At 43.9% G+C, this 24,984-nt stretch overlaps 1 protein-coding gene across 2 annotated transcripts in view; it reads left to right on the plus strand.

The window, feature by feature from the left end:
• The window catches only part of KLHL2 (kelch like family member 2), a 199,934-nt gene that overhangs the window by 15,618 nt on the left and 159,332 nt on the right, over positions 1–24,984 (plus strand). For both annotated transcript variants that reach the window (XM_073576986.1, XM_073576996.1), the window contains exon 2: positions 15,670–15,792. In XM_073576986.1, coding sequence (XP_073433087.1) covers positions 15,670–15,792 — 123 coding nt within the window. The remainder of the gene's footprint in view (positions 1–15,669; positions 15,793–24,984) is intronic.

Here is a 24,984-nt window from a genome sequence, read left to right on the forward strand (position 1 = left end):
GGTTAAATAGAAAAATAAAATCGCTGCAAGTTTGGTGTGGCCATAATTGCCCTGACCTGGACAATAATGTTTCCAGGTAATTTTTACCATAGATTGAACTCCAGCAAAACCCAGAAATAACAATGAATGGATGAATGAATAGTGGCATTAACCCCTTCATGACCCAGCCTATTATGACCTGGCCATTTTTTGCAATTCTGACCAGTGTTCCTTTATGAGGTAATAACTCAGGAACGCATCCTAGCGATTCTGAGAATGTTTCTTCGTGACATATTGGGCTTCATGTTAGTGGTAAATTTAGGTTGATAATTTTTGCGTTTATCTGTGAGAAAAAAAAACCATATTTGGAGAAAATTTCGCAATTTTCAAATTTTTATTGTGTTAAACCAGAGAGTTATCTGACACAAAATAGTTACTAAATAACATTTCCCACATGTCTACTTTACATCAGCAAAATTTTGGAAACAATTTTTTTTTTTGTTAGGAAGTTATAAGGGCTAAAAGTAGACCAGCGATTTCTCATTTTTACAGCAAAATTTACAAAACCATTGTTTTCAGGGACCACCTCACATTTGAAGTCACTTTGATGGGTCTATATGGCAGAAAATACCCAAAAGTGACACCATTCTAAAAACTGCACCTCTAAAGCTACTCAAAACTACATTCAAGAAGATTATTAACCCTTCTGGTGCTTCACAGGAACTAATGCAACGTGGAGGAAAAAATGGACATTTTAATTTTTCCAACATAAATTTTCTTTTAGCATCAATTTTATCATTTTCACATGGGTAACAGGATAAAATAGATCCTAAATTTTGTTGGGCAATTTCTCCTGAGTACACCGATACCTCATATGTGGTCATAAACCACTGTTTGGGTGCACGGCAGGGCTCAGAAGGGAAGGAGCGCCATTTGACTTTTTGAATGGAAAATATGCTTGAATATTTAGTGGTTGCCATGTCGCATTTGGAGAGCCACTGTGCGCCTAAACATTGGAGCTCCTCCACAAGTGACACCATTTTGGAAACTAGACCCCCCAAGGAGCTTATCTAGATGTGTGGTGAGCACTTTGAACCCCCAAGTGCTACACAGAAGTTTATAACGCAGAGCAGTGAAAATAAAAATATTTTTTTTTCCTCCAAAAAATGATTTTTAGCCCACTATTTTTTATTTTCACAAGGGTAACAGGATAAATTTGTACCCCAAAAGTTGTTGTCCAGTTTCTCCTGAGTATGCTGGTACCCCATATATGGGGGGACCACTGTTTGGACACACGTTGGGGCTCGGAAGAGAAGTAGTGACGTTTTGAAATGCCGACTTGATGGAATGGTCTGTGGGTGTCATGTTACTTTTGCAGAGTATCTGATGTACCTAAGCAGTGGAAACCCCTGACAAGTGATCCCATTTTGGAAACTAGACCACACAAGTTTATAACGCAGAGCTGTGAAAATAAAAAATATTTTTTTTTCCACAAAAATAATTATTTAGCACCCAATTTTTTATTTTCCCAAGGATACCAGGAGAAATTAGACCCCCAAAGTTGTTGTGCAATTTTTCCTGAGTACGCTGATACCCCATATGTGGGGGTAAACCACTGTTTGGGCGCACATTGGGGCTCGAATTGGAGGGAGCACTGTTTAACTTTTTGAACGCAAAATTGGCTGGGATCAATGGTGGCGCCATGTCGTGTTTGGAGACCCCCTGATGTGCCTAAACAGTGGAAACCCCTCAGTTCTATCTCCAACCCTAACCCCAACACACCCCTAACCCTAGTCATAACCCTAACCCCAACACACCCCTAACCCTAATTCCAACCCTAACCCTAATTCTAACCCTAGCCCTAACCCTGATGGAAAAATAAAAATATTTTCTTTATTTTATTATACGTCCCTACCTATGGGGGTGATAAGGAGGGCGGTGATTTACTTTTTTATTTATTTTGATCACTGTGACAGTGATCAAAATAAATGAATGAATCTGCAGCGTCGCAGATTCCCGGCGGGTGCACGGCGCATGCGCCCACCATTTTCCAAGATGGCGGCGCCCATGATCCTGGGACGGCGGGACACCAGGACGGCCATAGGGAGTTCGGAGGCCTCGTGGAGGGTGAGAGGGGGTGATCGGAGGGCGGGGGGACCGGAGAGAAGGCGGGGGGCAGATTTTGACAGCGGCTGCCGATCGGCGCCGTCAGATGGTGGCGGCGGCCGATCGGCGCTGTCAGTCAGTTGGGGGGGTCGGTTCAGTGTCTCCAGCCATGTCCGATGCTATTTATAATATTTCATCAAATTTCACTGATGAAATATTACAATCACTCTGATTGGCTGTTAAAAGAAAAACTGACAATCAGAGCGATCGTAGGCACGTGAGGGCTAAGCCACGCCCCCTAGGGTTAACTCTAAGGTGTCCTCTGTGTGCGGGTCGGGTGACCTTTTAGTGACCCCGGTCACCTGACCCGCAGGGGGGTTTTAAAGTCATGACGCCACAGGCGTCATGGGTCGTTTTGGCACGACTTTTCATGACGCCTATGTGGCGTCAAAGGTCATGAAGGGGTTAAACGAAAATTCCTTCTAAAAAAAAAAAACGACAGAAAAAGAAATAGTTATCACTTGGGGCTTTTTTTTTCCACCTACAAAGCTATTTACTATTGGTCTTAAAAAGATGGTAGATGGGTGATTACCGTACATGGGGTAAATCCACCAGATCATGAAAAGCTGGATGTACGGTTTCTCCGTCTGACCACCAAGTCATGGTGCACCCTCAAAACAGAAGGGGAATGTCTCTTTAGATGATTGCTTAATGTGGGGACAGTGAGGGATCCAGTGAAGACCCTCTGAGATGTCCGCCCATCGCTGCTGGTGATCTAGTAATACTCAGGAGGGTGGGCGCGGGCTTTCTGCTGGCCTCCATAGTAATAGGGTTGTGTATAGGTGTAGAAGGTGTACATTGTACTTCGTATCGTGCAGGCTTGGGTGGCTTGTTTGTCAAGTGATCAGTCAAGTGGTTATAACACAGTCAGCTTGTTAATGAGTGACTCCGAGTAATGTCGAAGGTATAAAAGATGGCAGGAAAGATCAGAGCGGCCAGTTAGCTGCGATAAGTGCCCTTGATATTTTCTCAGTCCTCTTTGGAAACCAAAATGATTTTTATCTTTACTGCATATGTAAATTTCCAGCATGCATGTGGTCTATAGGTGTAGCATTTGGAAATCAATCTTAGTTTTTATGGAAGCCTCAAATTAGGCTTCTGACCCCATCAGCTCTCTACCAACATGCAGGAACTGTTTACATCCTCATATGGATTGTTTTCTGTTCTTAGAGTTTCTGACAAAATAAGATCTTAGAAAAAAGGTTTTCCTCTCCTACTCTGCTAAGATAGAGGACAATCTGCTCTTACTTTTGGCTTAACTCCTTCACCCCCAGGCTGTTTTCTGGATTTTTTTTTTTTTGCCTCTCTATTTTGTGTTCCCCTTCTTCCCAGAGCCAGAACTTTTTTTTTTTTTTTCTTTAATTTTTCAGTCAATATGGCCATATGAGGTTTTGTTTTTTACGGAATGAGTTTGACTTTTGAACAACACCATTGGTTTTACCATATCATCTACTGGAAAATGGGGGAAAAAAATTCCGAGCGTGGTGAAATTGCAAAAAAGTTTTTATTTATTTATTTTTTTTCCTTTCTCTTTTACCATGTTCACCAAATGTTAAAACTGACGTGCCATTATGATTCTCCAGGTGATTATGAGATCGTAGATACCAAACATGTATAGGTTATTATTTAAGTGGTGTAAAAAAATCTAAAGTTTTTTTGTTTTTTTTTCCCTGTGAGCTGACGTTTTTATTGATACCATTTTAGTGCAGATACGATCTTTTGATCGCCCGTTATTGCATTTTAATGCAGTGTTACGGCGACCAAAAAAACATAATTCTGATATCAACTTTTTTTGTTACATCGTTTACCGATCAGATTAATTCTTTTTATATATTAACTGGGCGATTCTGAACGTGGCGGTACCAAATATGTGTATTTATTTTTATTTGAATTTTTATGTTTTATTTGTAAAAACTTTTTTTTTTTTTTTTTATACTTTTACTCTTGCTTCAGTTGCTTCCTTGGGGAACTAGAAGGTGTGATCATCCAATCTCCTGTGCTACACACAGCAGGGCTTCATTCCTGCTTTGTGTAGCAGAAATGCTCATAACTATCCGCCTATGACAACCACAGGGTTCTTCTGCAGACTCCAGGCTGTCATGCCATCCCATCGGCAACTCACGGGCATGTGACATGGGTGCCGATGTGTGGGATTAGTGATGCACTTCCAGAGCAATTGTGTTAAATGCTGCTGTCAATCTCTGCATTTAACAGTTTAACAGCCACGGGTGGATAAAATCGGCTGACATGTGCCGGAAAAGATGTGGGCTCAGTTCCAGAGCCCACATCAAAAGGATGAGACTTGACTTGTGTCGTACATGTGTAGGGAAGGTGACCTGACGGACGGACTAGTCAGAGTGAAGAAGGAAAGGTTTGCACAGTGTAGGTAGGTGTCAGTTATTACAGTGGGGAAACAGCTAGGAAAGTGTAGTGGACGTGCAGTACCTTGGGTTGACCATTAGATGGCAGGGAGGAGTGTGAGCAAAGGACTTGACAACAGCTTAGGGCTTTAGAAACCGTTGGTCATGGGGGGCGGGGTTACAGTGACAGGGGATCGGGAGAGCTATAAATACTGAGGGAGGGTTCCAGAAGGTTCCAGTCCCCAGGGGGAGCTCCAGTGACAGGAGGACTGCGACAGTCTGTGCGCTGTGAGGAGAATCTAAACCAGGGGGACTGAGGAGAGAGAACGTCAGGGGGGTCGTCCTGACAGGAAGAACCGCAGAAGGGACGAGGCACTGGGTGTGAGACACCGTATTTGACACGACGACTGATCAGTGGAAGCGCTGTTGGTTTACGGGCCTAAGGCGGCCACAGTGACGGACTTGTCAGGAGCGTCGACAAGTGAGTAGGGGACGGTGTGTGCATACACGTCCCCAGTATAACGTACGGTGTGTGAGAAGCGGCCCTGGAAACGGAGGGCCGTGAGTTGAAGGAAGTACAGTGTGCTTTTGAGGCCGTCAGGCGGACGGCGAGCGTGAATAAACTTGGACCTGTTGCACCCAGAACCTGCCTCATCTTGTCTCTGTTAGATCTCTGCGCGGCATAAAGAGGGACCACCCCCCCAGCCCGGCCCACCGACTCTACACTTAAATGTACGGAGCATGTCGTGAAAGGACTAACCCCTTTACCCCCAAGGGTGGTTTGCATGTTAATGACCAGGCCAATTTTTACAATTCTGACCACTGTCCCTTTGAGGTAATAACTCTGGAACACTTCCATTGATCCCGGTGATGCTGACATTTTCTCGTGACATATTGTACTTCATGATAGTGGTAACATTTCCTTGAAATAACTTGCATTTATAGAAGTTTTGGAAAAAATGGAAATTTGTCGAAAATTTAACAGTTTTCCAACTTTGGATTTTCATGCCCTTAAATCAGAGATATGTTACACAAAATGCTTAATAATTAACATTTCCCACGTGTTTACGTTACATCAGCACAATTTTGGAACCAAAAATATATATTTTTTTTGTTAGGAAGTTATAAGGGTTAAAAGTTGACCAGCGATTTTTCTCATTTTTGCAACACCTTTTTTTTTTTTTTTGGGACCACATCACATTTGAAGTCTCTTTGAGGGGTCTATATGATAGAAAATACCCCAAAATGACACCATTCTAAAAACTGCACCCCTGAAGGTGCTCAAAACCACATTCAAGACGTTTATTAACCCTTCAGGAATTTTTGGAATGTTTAAAATAAAAATGAACCTTTTAACTTTTTTCACAAAAAATGTAATTCAGAGCCAATTTTTTTTACCAAGGGTGACTGGAGAAATTGGACCCCAAAAGTTGTTGTACACTTTGTCCTGAGTACGCTGATACCCCACATATGCAGGTAAACCACTGTTTAGGCGCCATGTCGCATTTGGAGGAGCCCCCAGATATGCCTAAACAGTGGAAACCCCCCACAAGTGACACCATTTTGGAAACTAGCCCCCCCCCCCCCCCAAGGAACTTATCCAGATGTGTGGTGAGAGCTTTGAACCCCCAGGTGTGTCACTAAAGTTTATAACGTAGAGCCGTAAAAATAAAAAATCATATTTTTTTTTCCCAAAAATCTTTTCGCCCCCAATTTTTTTTTTTCACAAGGGTATCAGGAGAAATTGCACCCCAAAAGTTATCCAATTTGTCCTGAGTATGCCGATACCCTATATGTGGGGGTAAATCACTGTTTGGGCGCACAGCAGAGCTCGGAAGTGAAGGAGCACTGTTTGACTTTTTCAATGCAGAATTGGCTGGAATTGTCGTGTTTGGAGAGCCCCTGATTTGCCTAAACAGTGGAAACCCCTCTATTCTAACTGCAACCCTAACCCCAACACATCCCTAACCCGAATACCAGCTGTAACACTAACCACAAACTTAACATTAAAGGTACTGTCACACTAAGCGATATCGCAAGCAATATCGCTATAACTTGTGACGTTATAGCGATATTGCTAGCGACATCGCTGTGTGATACTTACCTATGACCCGCTCCCCCACTGGTTATCGCTGATCGCGCGAGAACATTCAGGACCGCTTTTCGTCGTCAGCTTCCTGCGGCGCTTCCTGTGGAGAGACGAGCGTGGAGCCAGGCGGGAAGACGCAGGATCGCCTAGTGTGACAGGTAAGTAGCGACCCCCGTCCCCAGCGATGCCTGTGTGGCAGCTCACTAGTGACCACTTAGCTATGTACCAGCGATCCTGACCGCGTCATATCGCTGGTCGGGATCGCTGGTACATCGCTAAGTGTGACAGTACCTTAACACCAGGGCTGTGGAGTCGGTAAGCCACAGTTGCGACTCCGACACCTGGATTTTATCAGGCTCCGGCTCCGACTCCTTGATAAATGGCCAATTCATAACAACAAATTTACTGTTGTAAAATATTAAACATCGTGCTTATTCAGTTTCTCACCATCATATAAGTAATCAGACCACTTAGAGCAAAAACTACATTTATTAGAATACAATTAGAATATAGCAAATAACTTTTATAAACTTTTCTAAACTGTAAGTAAATATGCAATAAACACTTTTATGCAGTTAGTAAGAAGAAATCTATAAATTTGTCCTCAGAAAAAGTATTGCCTCTGTCAGATCCTCCTTCATGGATGCCCTCAAAACTGATCTAATTATTTTGAGAGCAGAGAACAACCTCTCTACACTAACTTGTGTTGGTGGCAAAGCAGTAACCACTCGGGCAACATCTCTGACAATGTCAGGATACAGAGGAATCGCTTGTTGCACTGTTATTTTTGATGAACGGTCAAATTTCTCAATTTCTTTTAGTGCACATGAAAAATTCTGCTGAAATGTACTGGCTGTGTTCCTTGATGGGGATGACTCTTCTATGCGGGAACGCTTTGCACGGTCCTTGTGATCCAAATATTTTTCGAAATTAAATTCTTCATCAGTTGATGATGAGGGTGAAGATGTGGCAGGACGACCAAATTCTTCTTGTTCCTCCTGACTGTTCTGCAACCCTTTCATCCTTACTGCTATTTCAAACAGAGCTTCTTTTCCTTTACTTAGGCTGGTTTCACATTAGCGCTTTTGTGCGCAGCGCATCGTGCGCACCCGTGCGCATGCGCACAGCGCACCTATACTTAACATGACGTGCGCATGGTCTTGCGCATACTTGCGTTTTCGTGCGCATGCGTTTTTTTGTCTTTTGCGCCAGGCGCGCCAGACGCAACATGTTGCATTTTTGGTTCCGCCCTGTCTCGTCAAAAAAACGCATGCGCACGCTTGCGCACGGAATGAGCAAAAACACCACATTGGAGCCTATGGGAACGCATGCGTGCGCATGGTCTTGCGCACGCTTGCGTTTTTTTGCGCATGCGTTTTTGAGTTAAACAAGTCTAGAATGTTCTCTAGACAATGGAAAAAACGTCACACTTAAAAACGCATGCGCATAAAAAACGCCAACGCATGCAAAAAACGCATGTAAAACGCAAACAACGCTGCGTTTTTTTTACACATCAGCGTGCGCATGACGTTAAAAAAACGCGCGTTTGTTTTGCGTTTTTCTTTGCGTTTTTTATGCGCCCGATGCGCTGCGCAAAAAAACGCTAATGTGAAACTAGCCTTAGCTGTTGATCATCTAGAAGAATCCGATGCATTGGGTCTACATAAACAGCTGCCAAAAGAATGTTATTTTGTAATAGCTCCTCTCTCCATTTCATTGATGTAGCAATGCCACTTGCAATTAACCCTCCTATTTGGGACAGGCGAAACATCAGGTTCTTCCACTCCTTTAAGAAAATACCTGGAGTTAAGTCCTCTGCTTGTAATTTTTTAGTCACTGTAAATGGGTGCTCTAGCAATTTTTCTAGCTCAGTCACCTGATTCCACTGACTTTCATTTAGCGTCAGTTGAGGGTTAGCCATGTCTACAAGAAAGGTTTTCAGTTCAACCAAGCGCTGAATCATTAAGTAAGTACTGCCCCATCGTGTGGCTTGATCAATAATTGCCCCTTTTCCAGCACGTCTCTTCAAAATTGAGTCAACTTTAGGGGTTCTGGCAACAGTAGCCAATTTTCTCACCTTGCCAATCAGTGCAGCAGCATGTCCTTCTTGCAGACTGTCTCTTATAGCCAGCTGTAGCGTATGCACAACACAGCGCATGTGATGAATGAAAGAACATATTGACACAATTTCATCATCAAGATCATCTAAACGATCTTGTTGCTGTTCATCTGAAGCAACTTCAGTTTGCTCCTCAGTTACAATACTGTGTTCCTCTATTTCAAACATTTGTGTCTGTGGACCCAGAATGTTCTTCTAGCTGCTGGTCACCATCATTACTCTCATTCATTAGCTTAATAATACTTATCATATTTGAAGCATTGTCAGTTACGACAGAAAGAACTTGCTCTTTTTTAAGTTCATAGTCTTGCAGAACCTTTTCCACCAAGACCTGGAGAAACTCACTGGTGTGATGAGCTTTGGTGTCTTTTACTGCCAATGTCTTGGTAACTATTTCATTTTTGTCACAAACAAATCGGACATTGATGGCAAAATAGTTCACTCTGACGTGTGCAGGCATCCATTTTAAAGCGTCCCTTGAGAGTTTTTTTAAGTTCTTCCTTTTGTTTAAAAGCCTCTTCGATTACTAATTTTCTAATACACTCTCTCTCTCTCTCTCTCTCTCTCTCTCTCTCTCTAGAAACACCAAGCTTGCGGGCCATTTCCCCATTCAGACACATAAAAGCTGGTCGTGAAAATAATGAAATAGGCACACTATCCTTTACAACAAGCTCTATGATCTGTTTTTTAAATGTATCTACTGTCATTGTCACAGTAACTTTGTCACTGACAAAATATCTTGCAACTGATGGCTGCAAAGTTCTCTGCTCCTTTGTTTGGCTGGAAGAGCTGGGCACTGGTAAATTGGTTTGGATGCAGTCTTTCTCATCCACTGCTTTCAGTACTTCTGGATGAAAGCGCTGTAAATGTCTCTTTAGATTAGAAGCTCTGGTAGGAGCATTTTTATCTTTGCCTGAATATGCACTCATCTTGGCTTCACAGCATTTGTTTTCGTCTGGATCATTTGTCATACACTGACAGACAATGTTTTCTATCTTGAGTGATGGTGAAATGTTCAAATACAGCTGATTTAATGTGATGCTTCTTTGACATTCTCAGGTTTTTAATTCTGCATTCACAATCCAAATGACAATTGTTTTTCCTAAAAACAATTGTACAAAATTATTGCCAGGTCGTACAACTGATATAGTGGTCAGTAATACTGTTATTATTCCTCATGTACTCACAGTTAACTGATGCAAAGTTTGTTGAAAGGATAATACTTCTTACAGTCTTCCTCTTCTGAGTAGCAGGCAGCTGTGAGATGCTTGGAAGCACACCTAGTATGATCTAGTCTAGAGGAGGAGCTTTACTACTAAGAATTTGCAACACATTTTCACTTTCAGTTTCATACATTGTAAGTAGGGGGGTTGGGGCAGCATGAGGTTAACCAAGTATAAGATTAGATAAGGGCAGTGGAGAACAGTGACACACAAGAAGTAAGAAATGTCTCTATCTCCAGCAGAACTGCTTATCACTGTTGTTCATAGTTTGATAGAACATATATATTTGAGTAACATTTATAAAATTCATATGAAAGTTCAATTATGAAATATGAATACATTTTTTTTAAAGCTGGAGTCGGTACATTTCTACCGACTCCGACTCCAACCAAAACTGACTCCGACTCCGACTCCACGACTCCGACTCCACAGCCCTGCTTAACACACAACTAACCCTAATCCAAACCCTAACTTTAGCCCAACTCACTTTAGCCCAACTCTAACCGTAATGGAAAAATGAAAATAAATATTTTTTAAAAATGATTTTTCCCTAACTAAGGGGGTGATAATGGGGGTTTTATTTACTTTTTTTTTTTTTTTTTACTTTAACCCCTTCATGACCCAGCCTATTTTGACCTTAATGACCTGGCCATTTTTTGCATTTCTGACCAGTGTCCCTTTATGAGGTAATAACTCTAGAACGCTTCAACGCATCCTAGCGATTCTGAGAATGTTTCTTAATGACATATTGGGCTTCATGTTAGTGGTAAATTTGGGTTGATAATTTTTGCGTTCGTGAAAAAAAGGATATTTGGAGAAAATTTCGCAATTTTCAAATTTTTATTGTGTTAAACCAGAGAGTTATCTGACACAAAATAGTTAATAAATAACATTTCCCACATGTCTTGTTTTTTTGTGACATATTGGGCTTCATGTTAGTGGTAAATTTAGGTCAATAATTTTTGCGTTTATTTGTGAAAAAAATGGAAATTTGTCAAATTTTGGAAATTTCGCTATTTTCAAATTTTGAATTTTTATTCTGTTAAACCAGAGAGGTGACACAAAATAGTTAATAAATAACATTTCCCACATGTCTACTTTACATCAGCACAATTTTGGAAACAATTTTTTTTTTTTTTTTTTTTTTGTTAGGACGTTATAAGGGTTAAAAGTTGACCAGCGATTTTCTCATTTTTACAACAAAATGTACAAAACCATTTTTTTTCGGGGCCACCTCACATTTTAGGTCACTTTGAGGGGTCTATATGGCAGAAAATAACCAAAAGTGACACCAATCTAAAAACTGCACCCCTCAAGCTACTCAAAACTACATTCAAGAAGATTATTAACCCTTCAGGTGTTTCACAGGAGCTAAAGCAACATTGAAGGAAAAAATGGACATTTTAATTTTTCCAACATAAATTTTATTTTAGCATCAATTTTTTCTTTTTCACATCGGTAACAGGATAAAATGGATCTTAAAATTTGTTGAGCAATTTCTCCTGAGTACACCGATACCTCATATGTGGCCATAAACCACTGTTTGGGCGCACGGCAGAGCTCAGAATGGAACGAGCACCATTTAACTTTTTGAATGGAAAATATGCTGGAATATTTAGCGGTTGCCATGTCACATTTGGAGAGTCCCTGTGTGCCTAAACATTGGAGCTCCCCCACAAGTGACCCCATTTTGGAAACTAGACCCCCAAAGGAACTTATCTAGATGTGAAGTGAACACTTTAGACCCCCAGGTGCTTCACAGAAGATTATAACACAAAGCAGAGAAAATAAAAAAAAAATCATTTTTTTTCCTCAAAAATTATATTTTAGCAAGCTAATTTTTCTCAAGGGAAACAGGATAAATTGGACCACAAAAGTTGTTATCCAGTTTGTCTGGAGTACGCTGGTACCCCATATGTGGGGGGGAACCACTGTTTGGGCGCACGGCAGGGCTCAAAAGGGAAGGAGCGCCATTTGACTTTTTGAACGGAAAATTAGCTCCAATCGTTAGCGGACACCATATCGTGTTTGGCGAGCCCCTGTGTGCCTAAGCTTTGGAGCTCCCCCACAAATGACCCCATTTTGGAAACTAGACCCCCTAAGGAACTTATCTAGATGCATAGTGAGCACTTTGAACCTCCAGGTGCTTCACAGAAGTTTACAACGCAGAGTCGTGAAAATAAAAATATTTTTTTTTCCTCAAAAAATTATTTTTAGCCCACAATATTTTATTTTAACAAGGGTAACAGGATAAATTCGACCCCAAAAGTTGTTGTCCAGTTTGTTTTGAGTACGATGGTACCCCATATGTGGGGGTAAACCACTGTTTGGGCACACATCAGGGCTTGGAATGGAGGGAGCACTGTTTCACTTTTTGAACGCAAAATTGACTGGAATAAATGGTGGCTCCATGTCGCGTTTGGAGACCCCCTGATGTGCCAAAACAGTGGAAACCTTTCAATTCTAGCTCGAGTCCTAACCCCAACACACCCCTAACCCCAATACACCGCTAACCCTAACCACAAGCCTTTCCCTAATCCCAACCCCAACCCACTCCTAAACCTATTCCTAACCCTAATTCCAGCCCTAACCCTAATCCCAAACCTAATTCCACCCTACCCCTAACCCTAGCCCTAATTGAGAAATAAAAATATTTTCTTTATTTTATTACATGTGCCTGCCTATGGGGGTGATGGGGGGGGGGGGGGGGGGCGGTGATTTACTTTTTTTTTTATTTTGATCACTGTGAGAGTTTATCACAGTGATCAAAATAAAAAAAAATTGAATCTGCAGCCGGGAAATGCCGGAGGGCGCACTGCGCATGCGCCCGCCATTTTCCAAGATGGCAGCGCCCATGCAGGAGGGACGGCAGGACATCGGGAGGCAGAACGGGACATAGAAGGTACCGGGGAGGGTGAGGGGGGATCGGACAGCGGGGGGGACAGGAGGGAGGGGGAGCAGATCGTGACGTCAGTCCGTGGCGGGGGCCGATCGCCCCGGAAGCCGGTGTGGGGGGGTTAAATTAGTGTCTCCAGCCATGTCCGATGCTAGTGCAGTATCGGCCATGGCTGGATTGTAATATTTCATCACTTTTCATTGATGAAATATTACTTTCGCTCTGATTGGCTGTTTCACTTTTAACAGCCAATCAGAGCGTTCCTAACCACGTGGGGGCGAAGCCACCCCCCCCCCCGGGTTTAACTCAATGTTGTCCTGTATCTGTGGGTCGGGTGACTTTTCAGTGACCCCGGTCACCCGACCCGCAGGAACGCTATTTATAGCATGACGCCTACTGGGGCGTCATGGGTCGTTTGGGCACGACTTTTCATGACGCCTACGTAGGCGTCATGGGTCGTGACTCTGATTAGAAAACAGGTGAGTGGGCACCAACCAAGTAAATACTCATGCAGGGATCACCACATGCAAGTTAACTAGACAAATGAACAAGGAAAGAGAAAAAGACTATGCATGTAAGTGGGATCACCACGCCAAAAACCAAATATTAATATAAATATAATTTTTATTATAGAAAACACAAAGGCAGCAAAAGAGCAGCAAAAGACAACACACATAAAAACAATTAAAAAATCTAGTCAAATTGTAGACCGCTGGCTGCAGAACGTAGAGGCACCAATATAGAACAATAACATACTCAATGTCATAGCATATAGTACAGACAGTATAGTGGGGACAAAAGAAGCACACAAATGACTGGACAGTATAATAGAATCCTGTACCTATATATAAAGTGCATAGTACATGACTGAGAGTGACAATCAATACCTCCTGGGAGGAGCCCTATAATGTTTAAGATAAGCCTAATAGATGGAGTATAAATACATAGTATAACTCCCAATGAGATGAAGTCAGTAGCCCAAGAAAGTAACCAAAGTTACCAAAAGGAAAAGGGCTGATAATGTATGTCTGTTAGAGACCCCAAACTGGAGTATAATACATCACCCAAAGGCATAACAGTCCGTAAGTCCAGTCAAAGGTCGCCCCAGCGTCTGTGTATGGTGCCAGCAGCCACCGCGGAGTACAATGACCCACGCTCATGACCGGCCTTTTTTTTTTTTTTTTTTTTATGGGGTTCACTAAAGGGGTTAACTAGCGGGACAGTTCTATAGGTCGAGTAGTTACGGACGAGGCGATACCAAGTGTGTGTACTTTTATTGTTTTTACATTTTTTTTCATTCAAATATTTTATTGATATGATAAATATTGATTTATTTTTTTTTTAATTTTTTTTCTTTCTTCTATTTTCAAAATTATTATAATATTATTTATTTATTTTTTTTTTCTTCATTCTATGTTTTACACTTTGTCCCACTATGGGACACTCATTTTTTGCAGGCTGGCCGCTTCTATAGCATGTAGATGAAGCAGCATCTGCATGCTATAGAAGCTGTTAACGTTGCAATGGGGTGCACACTGACCTGAGACTTCCTGACATGCACTGTGCATGACAGGAAGTTTCTCAGCTCTGGAGACCCAGATGTCGTCATGGCGACATCAGGTCTCCGTGGCAGCGATCGGGACCCTGCGTCATGCTGCGGCGTCTCCGAGCCAAAGGCAGAGGGGCTGCTGTCGGCCCCTCTGCCGACACCTGACCGCTCCTAGCACTTACTGCTGGGTGTCAGCTGTGAGAATCAGCTGACACCTGGCCTCGCTCCCCCCTGTGAGCATGGCCGATGCCATGACGTACTATCCCGTCCATGGTCTAATTGTGCCGGGGCACATGGATGGGATAGTACGTCAGATGGCAGAAAGGGGTTAAAGGAAATCTGTCAGTAAAATCAATGACATGATACCTTGATATGCGATGACTTATTAGAGAGAAATTTACATTTTTCTTAAATGTAAATGAGCTGTTCAGTGCTGTTGGTCAGACACTGATCTGCATGAGGTTCGGCCTCCAAAGATTATTATACATGAAAGTGAGATTTACCAGTGTGAGACATGTAACTAACACAGAACTGGAGAACTGCACCTTGTCTCCTTACAAACACCTTTGCTGCAGCTCTCACAGCTCTGCAGCAGTACAGCCCCGTCTGCCTGTGAGATGGAAGTGAGATCAGGAGAGCACAGAGCGGCCATCACACTGGTAATAGCCCCTTTAAATTATAATAATCTCTGGAGGAAGCGTCTCATGCAAACCAGTGTCCGGCCCATAGCCTGGAACAGCTCATTTACATTTAAGAAAAACATATATATCTCTGGAATAAGACCTCGAATCACAGATATCATGGTATCGTTTTATTCCGGTTCCTATGCTCTACATGCCCTTATAGATGGCTTAGGAGGCTATTAAACTACAGTATGGCTTTTCTCTGAAACACCGCAGCAGATCGTGGATTGGGCTGCATGTATCAGCATGTTACTTTTTTTTTTTTTCTTTCCTATTTTTCAAAGTTTCTCACCAGTACTTTTGTGCAGTGTGAGACTAAATCTGTGAAGATCTGTTCTCAGAGGTTGTCACTGTTTAGGCTGTGTTCACATCTGCTTTGGAGGCTCTGTTGCTGATATTGTGAAGTTTTCTGCGGAATAACGCAGGATGAGAGAAACTCTACAGACTCCATTATGGCCAGTGGTGTTAATTGGTTGTTTTTGGAGTAAGTCGCCGTAATGAAATTCTCCACATAGACGTTAAACGATAATATGAACAGAGCCTAACAATGGAGTGATGCGTCTTATTACTGTAATAAGGTAATATCTCGTGTGTTTTGTGCACAGGAATAGTAAGGTATGCCAGCAGAAGCCTGTGGAAGTGAAGGAGAGCACCGAGAAGTTCTGTCCAGTGACTATGAACCCGCGGCACACCAGGAAGGCTTTCAAGGTTATGAATGAGCTCCGCAGGTATTGTTTTTTTTGCTTCTAGACATAGTTAATCTCTACATCTTTAATTAGCAATTTACGGCTTTTCCTAGATTTAACCTGTGGTCTGGACCTTCAATGAGGGCAGACGTTTTTTATCCCAAGGTTTCATCAGCTGCAAAATGGTTTCAGTCCACCTAAATATTACATTGACCGGTTGTGAATTATTGGTGTGGGATCTGTGGAGGTTTGGGCAGGGAGAGCACTAGTGCTGCTATCCAGCTTCTATTTCCTCTCGTCCTCTTTCACCTTGTACTGTCTACAGTTCTTTTCTTTACGGCAGGTCTACTAAAACTTTTCTGGACACCTGAATGCCTCATGACCTGTTTTCCCTTGTCGTGTAATTGATGACTATGGCAAAGTACCCAAACCTAAGTGATATTACTGTTATATACTGTAGGCAAAAAGCAAGACTGCAGTGTAGTGATACGTCCGCTCCTAGGACTTAGCGGGGAACTTTAGAAACCCTGTCATAACAATTGTGTAGCAATATTTCCTGTTAGGCCATGTTCACACTAGGCATTTTTTGTCCGCGGGTTTTTTTTCTGCAGCAAAAGCTGATCTCTTGGCAGGAAAGAAGCTGCAGAGAGAAAAAGCAGGTTTTGCTTTTTTTTTTTGTTTTTTTTGTTTTTTTTGCTGCGATTTTGTCATGCTACATTCGTCTCTTGTGCATTATATAATGTTTAGTACGAAAAAAGAAAAATCTCATACTATTCAGGTTTTGGCACAAAAAATGCCGCAAAACCTGATACCTGTGTTTTTTTTAATGTGGATCTTCATAGTTTTTTCAACACCCATTTCAGTGGGTGAAAAAAGCTGAAAGAAGTGACATGCTCTGTTGTGCAAAAAACCATGCAAAGCACAAAATACTGAGGACAAAAAAAGGTGTGTGCATGAGATTTCTGAAATCTCAGACTTTGCTGGTACTGTAAAACGCAGCTGAAAACGTGCATTAAAAAAAATTATATAAAAAAAAAACTTTAAACATTCCTAGTGTGAACTGGGCCCCGTACACTGGACAAAGAAAGGCTGTGATCGTAGTGGGATCTCCATTTGTTTGGATCATGGCAGACTAGTGCGGATGATTTTTTTTTTTTTTATGGGATAAAGAGGGAAATTTTCAGGGAGTGATTTTTTTTCTTCTTACAAATAAAGGACTTTAGTGTGTGTATTTCTTTTGACTACAGGGTTAGTAATGGGGGTGTCTGCCAAACATCCCTCCATAACTAACCCCAGGGCTTGATGTTAGCGACAGCTGCTGACATTAACCTTACAAACTCATTATCCTGATTGCCAACGCACCAATGCAATAGAGAAGACCTAAGGCTAAGCGTCAGAATTAGTGCATCTAATGGTTGCACCATTTCTGGGATGGCTGAGGGCTGGTCTTTTAAAACTGGGAAGGGGCCAATATCCATAGACCTTCCCAGCCTAGTAATATCAGCCCACAGCTGTTTTGCTTAGCCTTTGCTGCTGACAGCCATTCGATGATGTCTGAGATGCAAGATAGTATGTTTATTTGGTGAGTTTAACATGGGGAGTGAAAGTGCAGCTTGGAAGTGACGCGGGCGGGGACATCCCTTGGTCATCAGTGTACATTTTCCATGACGAGCCAATATCCTGAGTTTTTCCAGGTCACATCCTTCCAGGAAAACAACGTTGACCTTTTTTGTCATTCCAGGCTATTGGTGAAGGAGGACGGGACTAGTCACTAAACTATGTAATTGGGGTTCAGGTACAAACCTAGTGTAAGAAGTCAGAATACCAGCTGTGCTCATCGTATGGGCGAAATGTAAAGGAAGCCATAAAGATGTATAGTTAATCAATGCTGAAAAAGGTTATGATGAGCGCATTACTGAGAATATGGAAATCATACCTTGTAATGGAGCTTTAAAATGTCATAATATTACTGAGAGTAATTTCCTTTAATTAATGTCTTATTACAAGAGCGGTCATGTTGGCGCAGCGTACAGCCGCTCGCTCTCACACACACCCCTCTCTTTGATTTTAGTTCCTAATGTAATTATCCTGTTTGGAGGCTGATGTCTGGGTGTGATGGCAGCGCAGATCTCGGTTCACAGGAATTAAAACGCCTCTTTTCACAAATCTATATGTGCACCTCATTAGAGGTGATGTCAGGGGAAAGTGTGTGTAGATTTCTAGAAATTCGCAAATGGGAAATTCTCCATCTTTAATTCTAGAGACTGAGAGTCTGTGTGTGGCCCATATGTATTCCCAGGCAGTAATATAGTTATTAATAGAGTTGAGCGACTTTTGGTTTTTTAGGGTCGCGTTTCGTTTCGTGAAACCCGACTTTTCCAAAAGTCGGGTCGAGCAAGATCGTCCGATTATAGGGAAAAGTCGGGGTCGTCCCGAAACACGAAACCCAATGTAAGTCAATGGGGAATAAAAGTCGGCAGTGAGAGGAGGACAGGAAACACACCAACAGTGCCCATTTGAATGCCAAAAGCATCAATTCTTCTTACTTAAGCTTGTCAACCTTAATTAACTTCATAATACAAGTTACGCACTGAAAAATGGGGGTTATTTGGCTACAGACTGTGGGGGGGGGGGAGGGCTGGCTCCAGGTTTTCATGTGCCCTGGGCGAAAGAGCGCCCCTTTAACACATACCACAACTCATCATGCTCCGATACGGCAGAGAAATAGCGGTATAGTACAATGAAAAATACCTCACTTTTTACATCTCATGACGAGGCCCATCTATTTCTCCATACAGAATCATTGGTCCCATATAATGTTTGAAACAGTATATGATGAGCTCCACATAATGCTACAGTATATGTTGGTCCCCATGGATGAAGCTCCACTGTCTTATGGGCCTAAATAATGCTCCAAACATAATGGGCCCCATTTCTAATGCTCCAGTGTATAATGGGCCCTGTAAATGCTGCTCCAGTGTCTGATGTCCACCTTTGGAATGTTCCAGTGTATGGTGGGCCCCATCTATCATTCTCAGACGGTGTTAGGCCCAGTATGGATTGCACGTGATTGCACAAAGGTGAGAAAGGGTACCGTATCCCCAGATAACATGTATGGATAGTGTACACATTCAAAATATATGTCTCAGGAGGCAGGCTCAGACGGTGTTAGGCCCAGTATGGATTGCACGTGATTGCACAAAGGTTAGAAAGGGTACCGTTTCCCCGGATAACATGTATGGATAGCGTACACATTCAAAATATGTCTCAGGAGGCAGGCTCAGACGGTGTTAGGCCCAGTATGGATTGCACGTGATTGCACAAAGGTTAGAAAGGCTACCGTTTCCCCGGGTAACATGTATGGATAGCGTACACATTCAAAATATATGTCTCAGGAGGCAGGCTCAGACGGTGTTAGGCCCAGTATGGATTGCACGTGATTGCACAAAGGTTAGAAAGGGTACCGTATCCCCAGATAACATGTATGGATAGCGTACACATTCAAAATATATGTCTCAGGAGGCAGGCTCAGACGGTGTTAGGCCCAGTATGGATTGCACGTGATTGCACAAAGGTTAGAAAGGGTACAGTATCCCCAGATAACATGTATGGATAGCGTACACATTCAAAATATGTCTATACATCAGGAGGCAGGCTCAGACGGTGTCAGGCACAGTATGGATTTGACGGCCCAGATTACACAGCGGAGGAGCAGGGAGAGGTAAAGATTGCAAATGCTGGGGCACTGCCCAAGCAAGGGGTGCCCGCTCGTGGGCGTCGGTACTGGCACTGGGCCCCTCATAGTACAGCGGTGTGTCTGACGGCGGGTGTGCACCACCACCGTCAGAGACACTTGATTGCACTATGAGGGACCCTGTGCCAGTGCCCGCGCCCAAGAGTCGGCCTACCCACCTGTCCAGGGCAACGGCACTCGCACGGTGTCGTGCGCAAGGTGGTGACCCCGGCCATGGGGGGGAGGCAGCACAGTTAGGGAGTTTTAGAAAGTGGCATATGTTGATGTTGGACATTCAGCTGATGCAAAAGGCGAAATAGGTGAAGTACCAGGAAGAGGTGGACCAAAGCAAGCCATTTTTCTGTCACCCTATGTGTCATCAGGGGAAGGTGGGACAAAATCCTTGGAAACCCATGCGTGGTTCATTTTAATGAAGGTTAGATCATCCACATTTTGGGTTGACAGACGGGTCCTTTTTTCTGTCAGGATTGATCCAGCTGCACTGAAGACTCTTTCCGATAGCACACTTGCAGCTGGGCAAGCGAGCTCCTGTAAGGCATATTGGGCCAATTCAGGCCAGGTGTCCAGTTTAGCGGCCCAATAGTCAAAGGGGAATGACCTGTGTGGGAGAACATCGATATGGGAGGAAAAGTAGTTTGTAACCATAGTTGACAACTGCTGTCTCCTGTCACTTTCCATCGATGCAGTATTACCAGTTGTGTGAGCGGTATTTGAAAAATCAGTCCACAACATTGTCATGAAACCCCTGTCTCCAACGCCACTTCTGCTGTGTGCACCACGAACACCTCTGCCAAGCTGCCCCCGGCCCGTACGGCTCGTGTGAGAACCATCACCGCTGCTGTGTGCTGGGAATGCCTCAAGCAACCGATTTACCAGAGTTGCTTGTTTATTAGCCAATATTAGGTCAAGGTTCTCCTGTGGCATGATGTTTTGTAATTTGCCTTTATAGCGTGGATCCAGGATGCTGGCCAACCAGTAGTCGTCATCGTTCATCATTTTGGCAATGCGGGGGTCCCTTTTTAGGATCCGCAAGGCATAATCTGACATGTGGGCCAATGTTCCCGGTGTCAATGATGCACTGCGAGTGCTGGGTGGAGGAGCACTTTCTGGCAAATCCACATCCCTCCAGACACGCACAAACCCTGTACCAGACCTTGCCACGCCAACATTTTCACTTGCCCCACGAGATGCATCCTCCTCCCCTAAGTAATCATCCCCATCATCATCCTCCTCCTCCTCTTCTTCCTCCACCTCGTCCAGGAGAGGTCCCTGAGCAGACAATGGCTGAATGTCATCAAGGATTCCCTCCTCCTCTTCCTCCTCATCAACATTGGCTGCAGACGCCTGCTCCTTAAGGTGCGTCAAAGTTTGCATGAGCAGACGCATAAGTGGGATGCTCATGCTTAGGATGGCGTCGTCTGCGCTTACCAGCCGTGTGCATTCCTCAAAACACTGAAGGACTTTACAAAGGTCTTTCAGCTTCGACCACTGCACACCTGTCAACTCCATGTCTGCTCTCAAAGTGCCTGGCTGTGTATCCTCCCACAAATGCATTATGGCCTGCCTCTGCTCGCACAGCCGCTCCACCATGTGCAGGGTGGAGTTCCACCTTGTTGCAATGTCGATAATGAGGCGGTGGTTGGGAAGGTGGAGCAATCGCTGCAGCTTCTGCATACGAACGGAGTGTACAGGCGACCGGCGGATGTGCGCGCACAGTCTTCGCACCTTCTGGAGCAGGGCTGTTAACGCCGGATAATTTAGAGGAAGCACTGCACCACCAGGTTCAAGGTGTGAGCCAAGCAAGGTATGTGGCTGAGTTTTGAAAGGGCTATGGCTGCCACAAAATTACGGCCGTTATCACTAACTACCTTGCCTGCCTCAAGATGTACACTGCCCAGCCATGACTCAGTTTGTCGCTTCAAGTACTCGGCCAGCACCTCGGCGGTGTGTCTGTCGCCCAAACACATCATCTGCAACACAGCCTGCTGACGCTTTCCACTAGCTGCTCGATAGGGGGACACATCGTGTGCAACAGTGGAAGCTGCAGATGGAGTGCTCGTACGACTGCGCTCTGTGGACGAGCTTTCGCTTCTGGAGGAGGAGGAGGGTCGAACGCCTACAGCCAACTGTTTCCTATACCGTGGGCTAGGCAGCACTGTCCCACCACCGCTGTCCCCTGTGGACCCTGCATCCACCACATTAACCCAGTGCGCAGTGATGGACACGTAATGGCCCTGGCCATGCCGACTGGACCATGCATCAGTTGTGAGGTGCACCTTTCCGCTCACTGACTGCTTGAGTGCATGGACAATGCGGTCTTTCACATGATGGTGGAGGGCTGGGATGGCTTTGTGAGAGAAGAAGTGGCGACTGGGTAGGTCATAGCGTGGTACTGCATAGGCCATGAGTTCGCGGAAAGCTGTGCTTTCCACCAACCGAAAGGGCATCATCTCAAACGAGATTAGTTTGGCAATGTGGGCGTTCAAACCCAGTGTACGCGGATGAGAGACTGAGTACTTTCTTGACCTACTCATAGTGTCTGGAAGGGTGAGCTGGACTTGAGAGCTGCATATGGTGGAAGTAGCGGTGGACAGGGCGGACAGAGAGGGTTGATGATGGTGATGGAGTTGGTGTTCTTTCTGATGGCCTAGAATCAGTCTTTCGTTGATATAACAGTGGGATTCCCTGACTGCTGTGGTCTTGCAACGACACCTCAACATTTGCTGCTGTGCTAACCGGTGGGCTTACAGTGGGGGAAACGATGTAGCGTTGCTGACTACCTTCGTTGTGATCAGTTGCACATGTGGCACTTGAGGTTTGGTGTTGTGTCCACGCTTGCAAGTGCATGCTGGTTAAATGTCTAAGCATGCAACTGGTATTCAAATTTTTCAGATTTTTCCCTCGGCTAAAGGTCTTTGCGCACTTCTTACAGATAACCTTGGCCTGATCATGAGGATTTTGGTCAAAAAAGTGCCACACTGCACTCTTCCTACTTTGGCAGACATTTTGCGGCCTAGCACGCTGTGATCTTTTGACCCTCTGGACAAGCTGTCCAGCAACTCTTTTGATGTTTGGAACCTGTCTTTGGAGTGCTCCGGGCCTGCCAGATAATAGCTGTTGCGATGTCGATGTCTGCTGTGGATGCTCCTCATCTGAGCTATTGGAAGCAGCACCCTCTTCCCCCAATGGATGCCAATCTGGGTCAACAACTGGGTCATCCATCACCTCCTCTTCTATGTCATGTGCACCTTCCTCTGTGTCACCGTGTATGGTGGTATAGTGTGCGGGAAGGGGCACCTGAGTCTCATCAGGGTCAGAATCTGGCTCTGTACACTGTGAGGACAATGTAGTGCTCTGAGTGAATGTACCAGCAGAATCATCCATCAGCGGCTGTGCATCAGTGCACTCCATGTCAGATTCATCTTGGCCTGGGTAATTCACCATTTCACTTGATAATCCAAAGTGACTAGAGGATAAGGGAGATTTTGAATCTCTGCACACACTTTTGGACACTGGATGGACACTTTTTTGGTTTGTGTGAGGCCCACTGATATCTGAGCGCTATGTGACAGGCTCGATGGCACAGCTGTGACCAAAGTGACTAGAGGATAAGGGAGATTTTGAATCTCTGCACACACTTTTGGACACTGGACACTTTTGGATTGTGTGAGGCCCACTGATATCTGAGCGCTGTGTGACAGGCTCGATGGCACAGCTGTGACCAAAGTGACTAGAGGATAAGGGAGATTTTGATTCTCTGCACACAATTTTGGACACTGGATGGACACTTTTGGATTGTGTGAGGCCCAATGAATATCTGAGCGCTATGTGACAGGTTCGATGGCACAGCTGTGACAAAAGTGACTAGAGGATAAGGGAGATTGGATTGCTTTTAAAAAAGCAGTTTGCGGAGCAGTGGGTAAACAGCAATGCAGGAATGTCAGGAAGCCTTAGAAGGCAGCCCACCAACACCACTGATACACCACTATATAGCCTCCCCTTGCACTGCACACACAGTGACTGGTGTGTTGTGCAGGCCAAATCGCTAGCAGCAGAAGCAGTTTTTTTGTCTTCTTCCCTGCCTAACGCTCTCCCTACAGAATCAGCAGCAACCTCTCCCTATACTAAGATCGGCAGAAGTAAGATGGTGGTCGGCGTGCACGCCCTTTTATACCCCCTGTGACGCCCACCAAAGCAAGCCAATCTCTTACATGCCCTTCTGAAAGATGGTGGTGACCCGTGCCTATGTCATCACGTTGCCCACAGTGTCCGTGGATCCTGATTGGCTGAAAAAGAGCGCAAAACAAACTTTTGAAACGCGACTTTGGCGCGTAAGTCGCCGACCTCGTGGCCGACCTCATCCTAGGGTCGGGTTTCGTTTCATGAAACCCGACTTTGACAAAAGTCGGCGACTTTTGAATTTTTTCGACCCGTTTCGCTCAACTCTAGTTATTAACATTTAATCCGCAGGAGAAATGAACCGTGCAGAAGTGAGGTAGGAAAAAAAAGCTGCTTTCTGCAGTAATAAACCTGTTCATTAGTATGTTCACATGTGGCATAGTTGCTGCTTCTATGCATTCTGAATCTTTGCTTAGTTTGATCCCTGCTGAGTTTTTGCTAAGAAACATCATTGTAACATCGATTCTTTCAGAATTTTTGCAGTATCAAAAATGCATGTTGTAAGTAGCGCTTTCCCTGCCACCACTCAGGTTTTTGGTGCAGAAAAAAACACTGCAAATATGCTATGTGTGAACATACCCGTACACTTAACATGTTGCACGTGTACAGTGTCTTGCGAAAGTAATCGGCCCCCTGGAACTTTTCAACCTTTTCCCACATATCATGCTTCAAACATCAAGATACCAAATGTTGTTGATTCTTCACCAAAAGTTTACAAGTGGGACACAATTGTGAAGTTGAACGAAATTTATTGGTTATTTTAAATTTTTGTGAAAATTCAAAAACTGAAATGTTAATCAATGATTCTGTGCCCATCTGCAAATTTTTTTTCCCACCAGCTTGGATCGGCTCAAGATCAGACTGAAAGAAAAAATTGCAGCATGGATGCAAATTTCGGATCGCAATCGCCAATGCAATGGGTGCAAGGAAAAAAAAATGAACGGCACACGGACTATGCGCGTGCTGCCTGACTTTTCCACACCCTTCTCCTAGAAAACCTGTCATTTTGTCGGCCGAGTACAGTAAATTCACAGCGTTGCCCGTAAGGATAGAATAGATATATACATAGCATAGATGTCATTCACATATATAATTAGTACCTGTGTAGTTTAATGTTCATGTATTTAGCTAATAATTAAATAGCTTGAAGAAAAAAAATGGCGTCGGGTTCCCCCGATATTTTAATAACCAGCGGAGGGAAAGTGGACAGCTGGGGGCAGAAGCTTCTAGCCTGGGAAGGGAGGAATACACATGTAGCTGACACATGTTTCGCATCCAGTAAAATCTACATAAGAAAAAAG

Source organism: Dendrobates tinctorius, unplaced genomic scaffold (genome assembly GCF_039654945.1).
Source record: "Dendrobates tinctorius isolate UK_male_01 unplaced genomic scaffold, ASM3965494v1 ptg000008l, whole genome shotgun sequence".
Taxonomy (NCBI): Eukaryota; Metazoa; Chordata; class Amphibia; order Anura; family Dendrobatidae; genus Dendrobates; species Dendrobates tinctorius.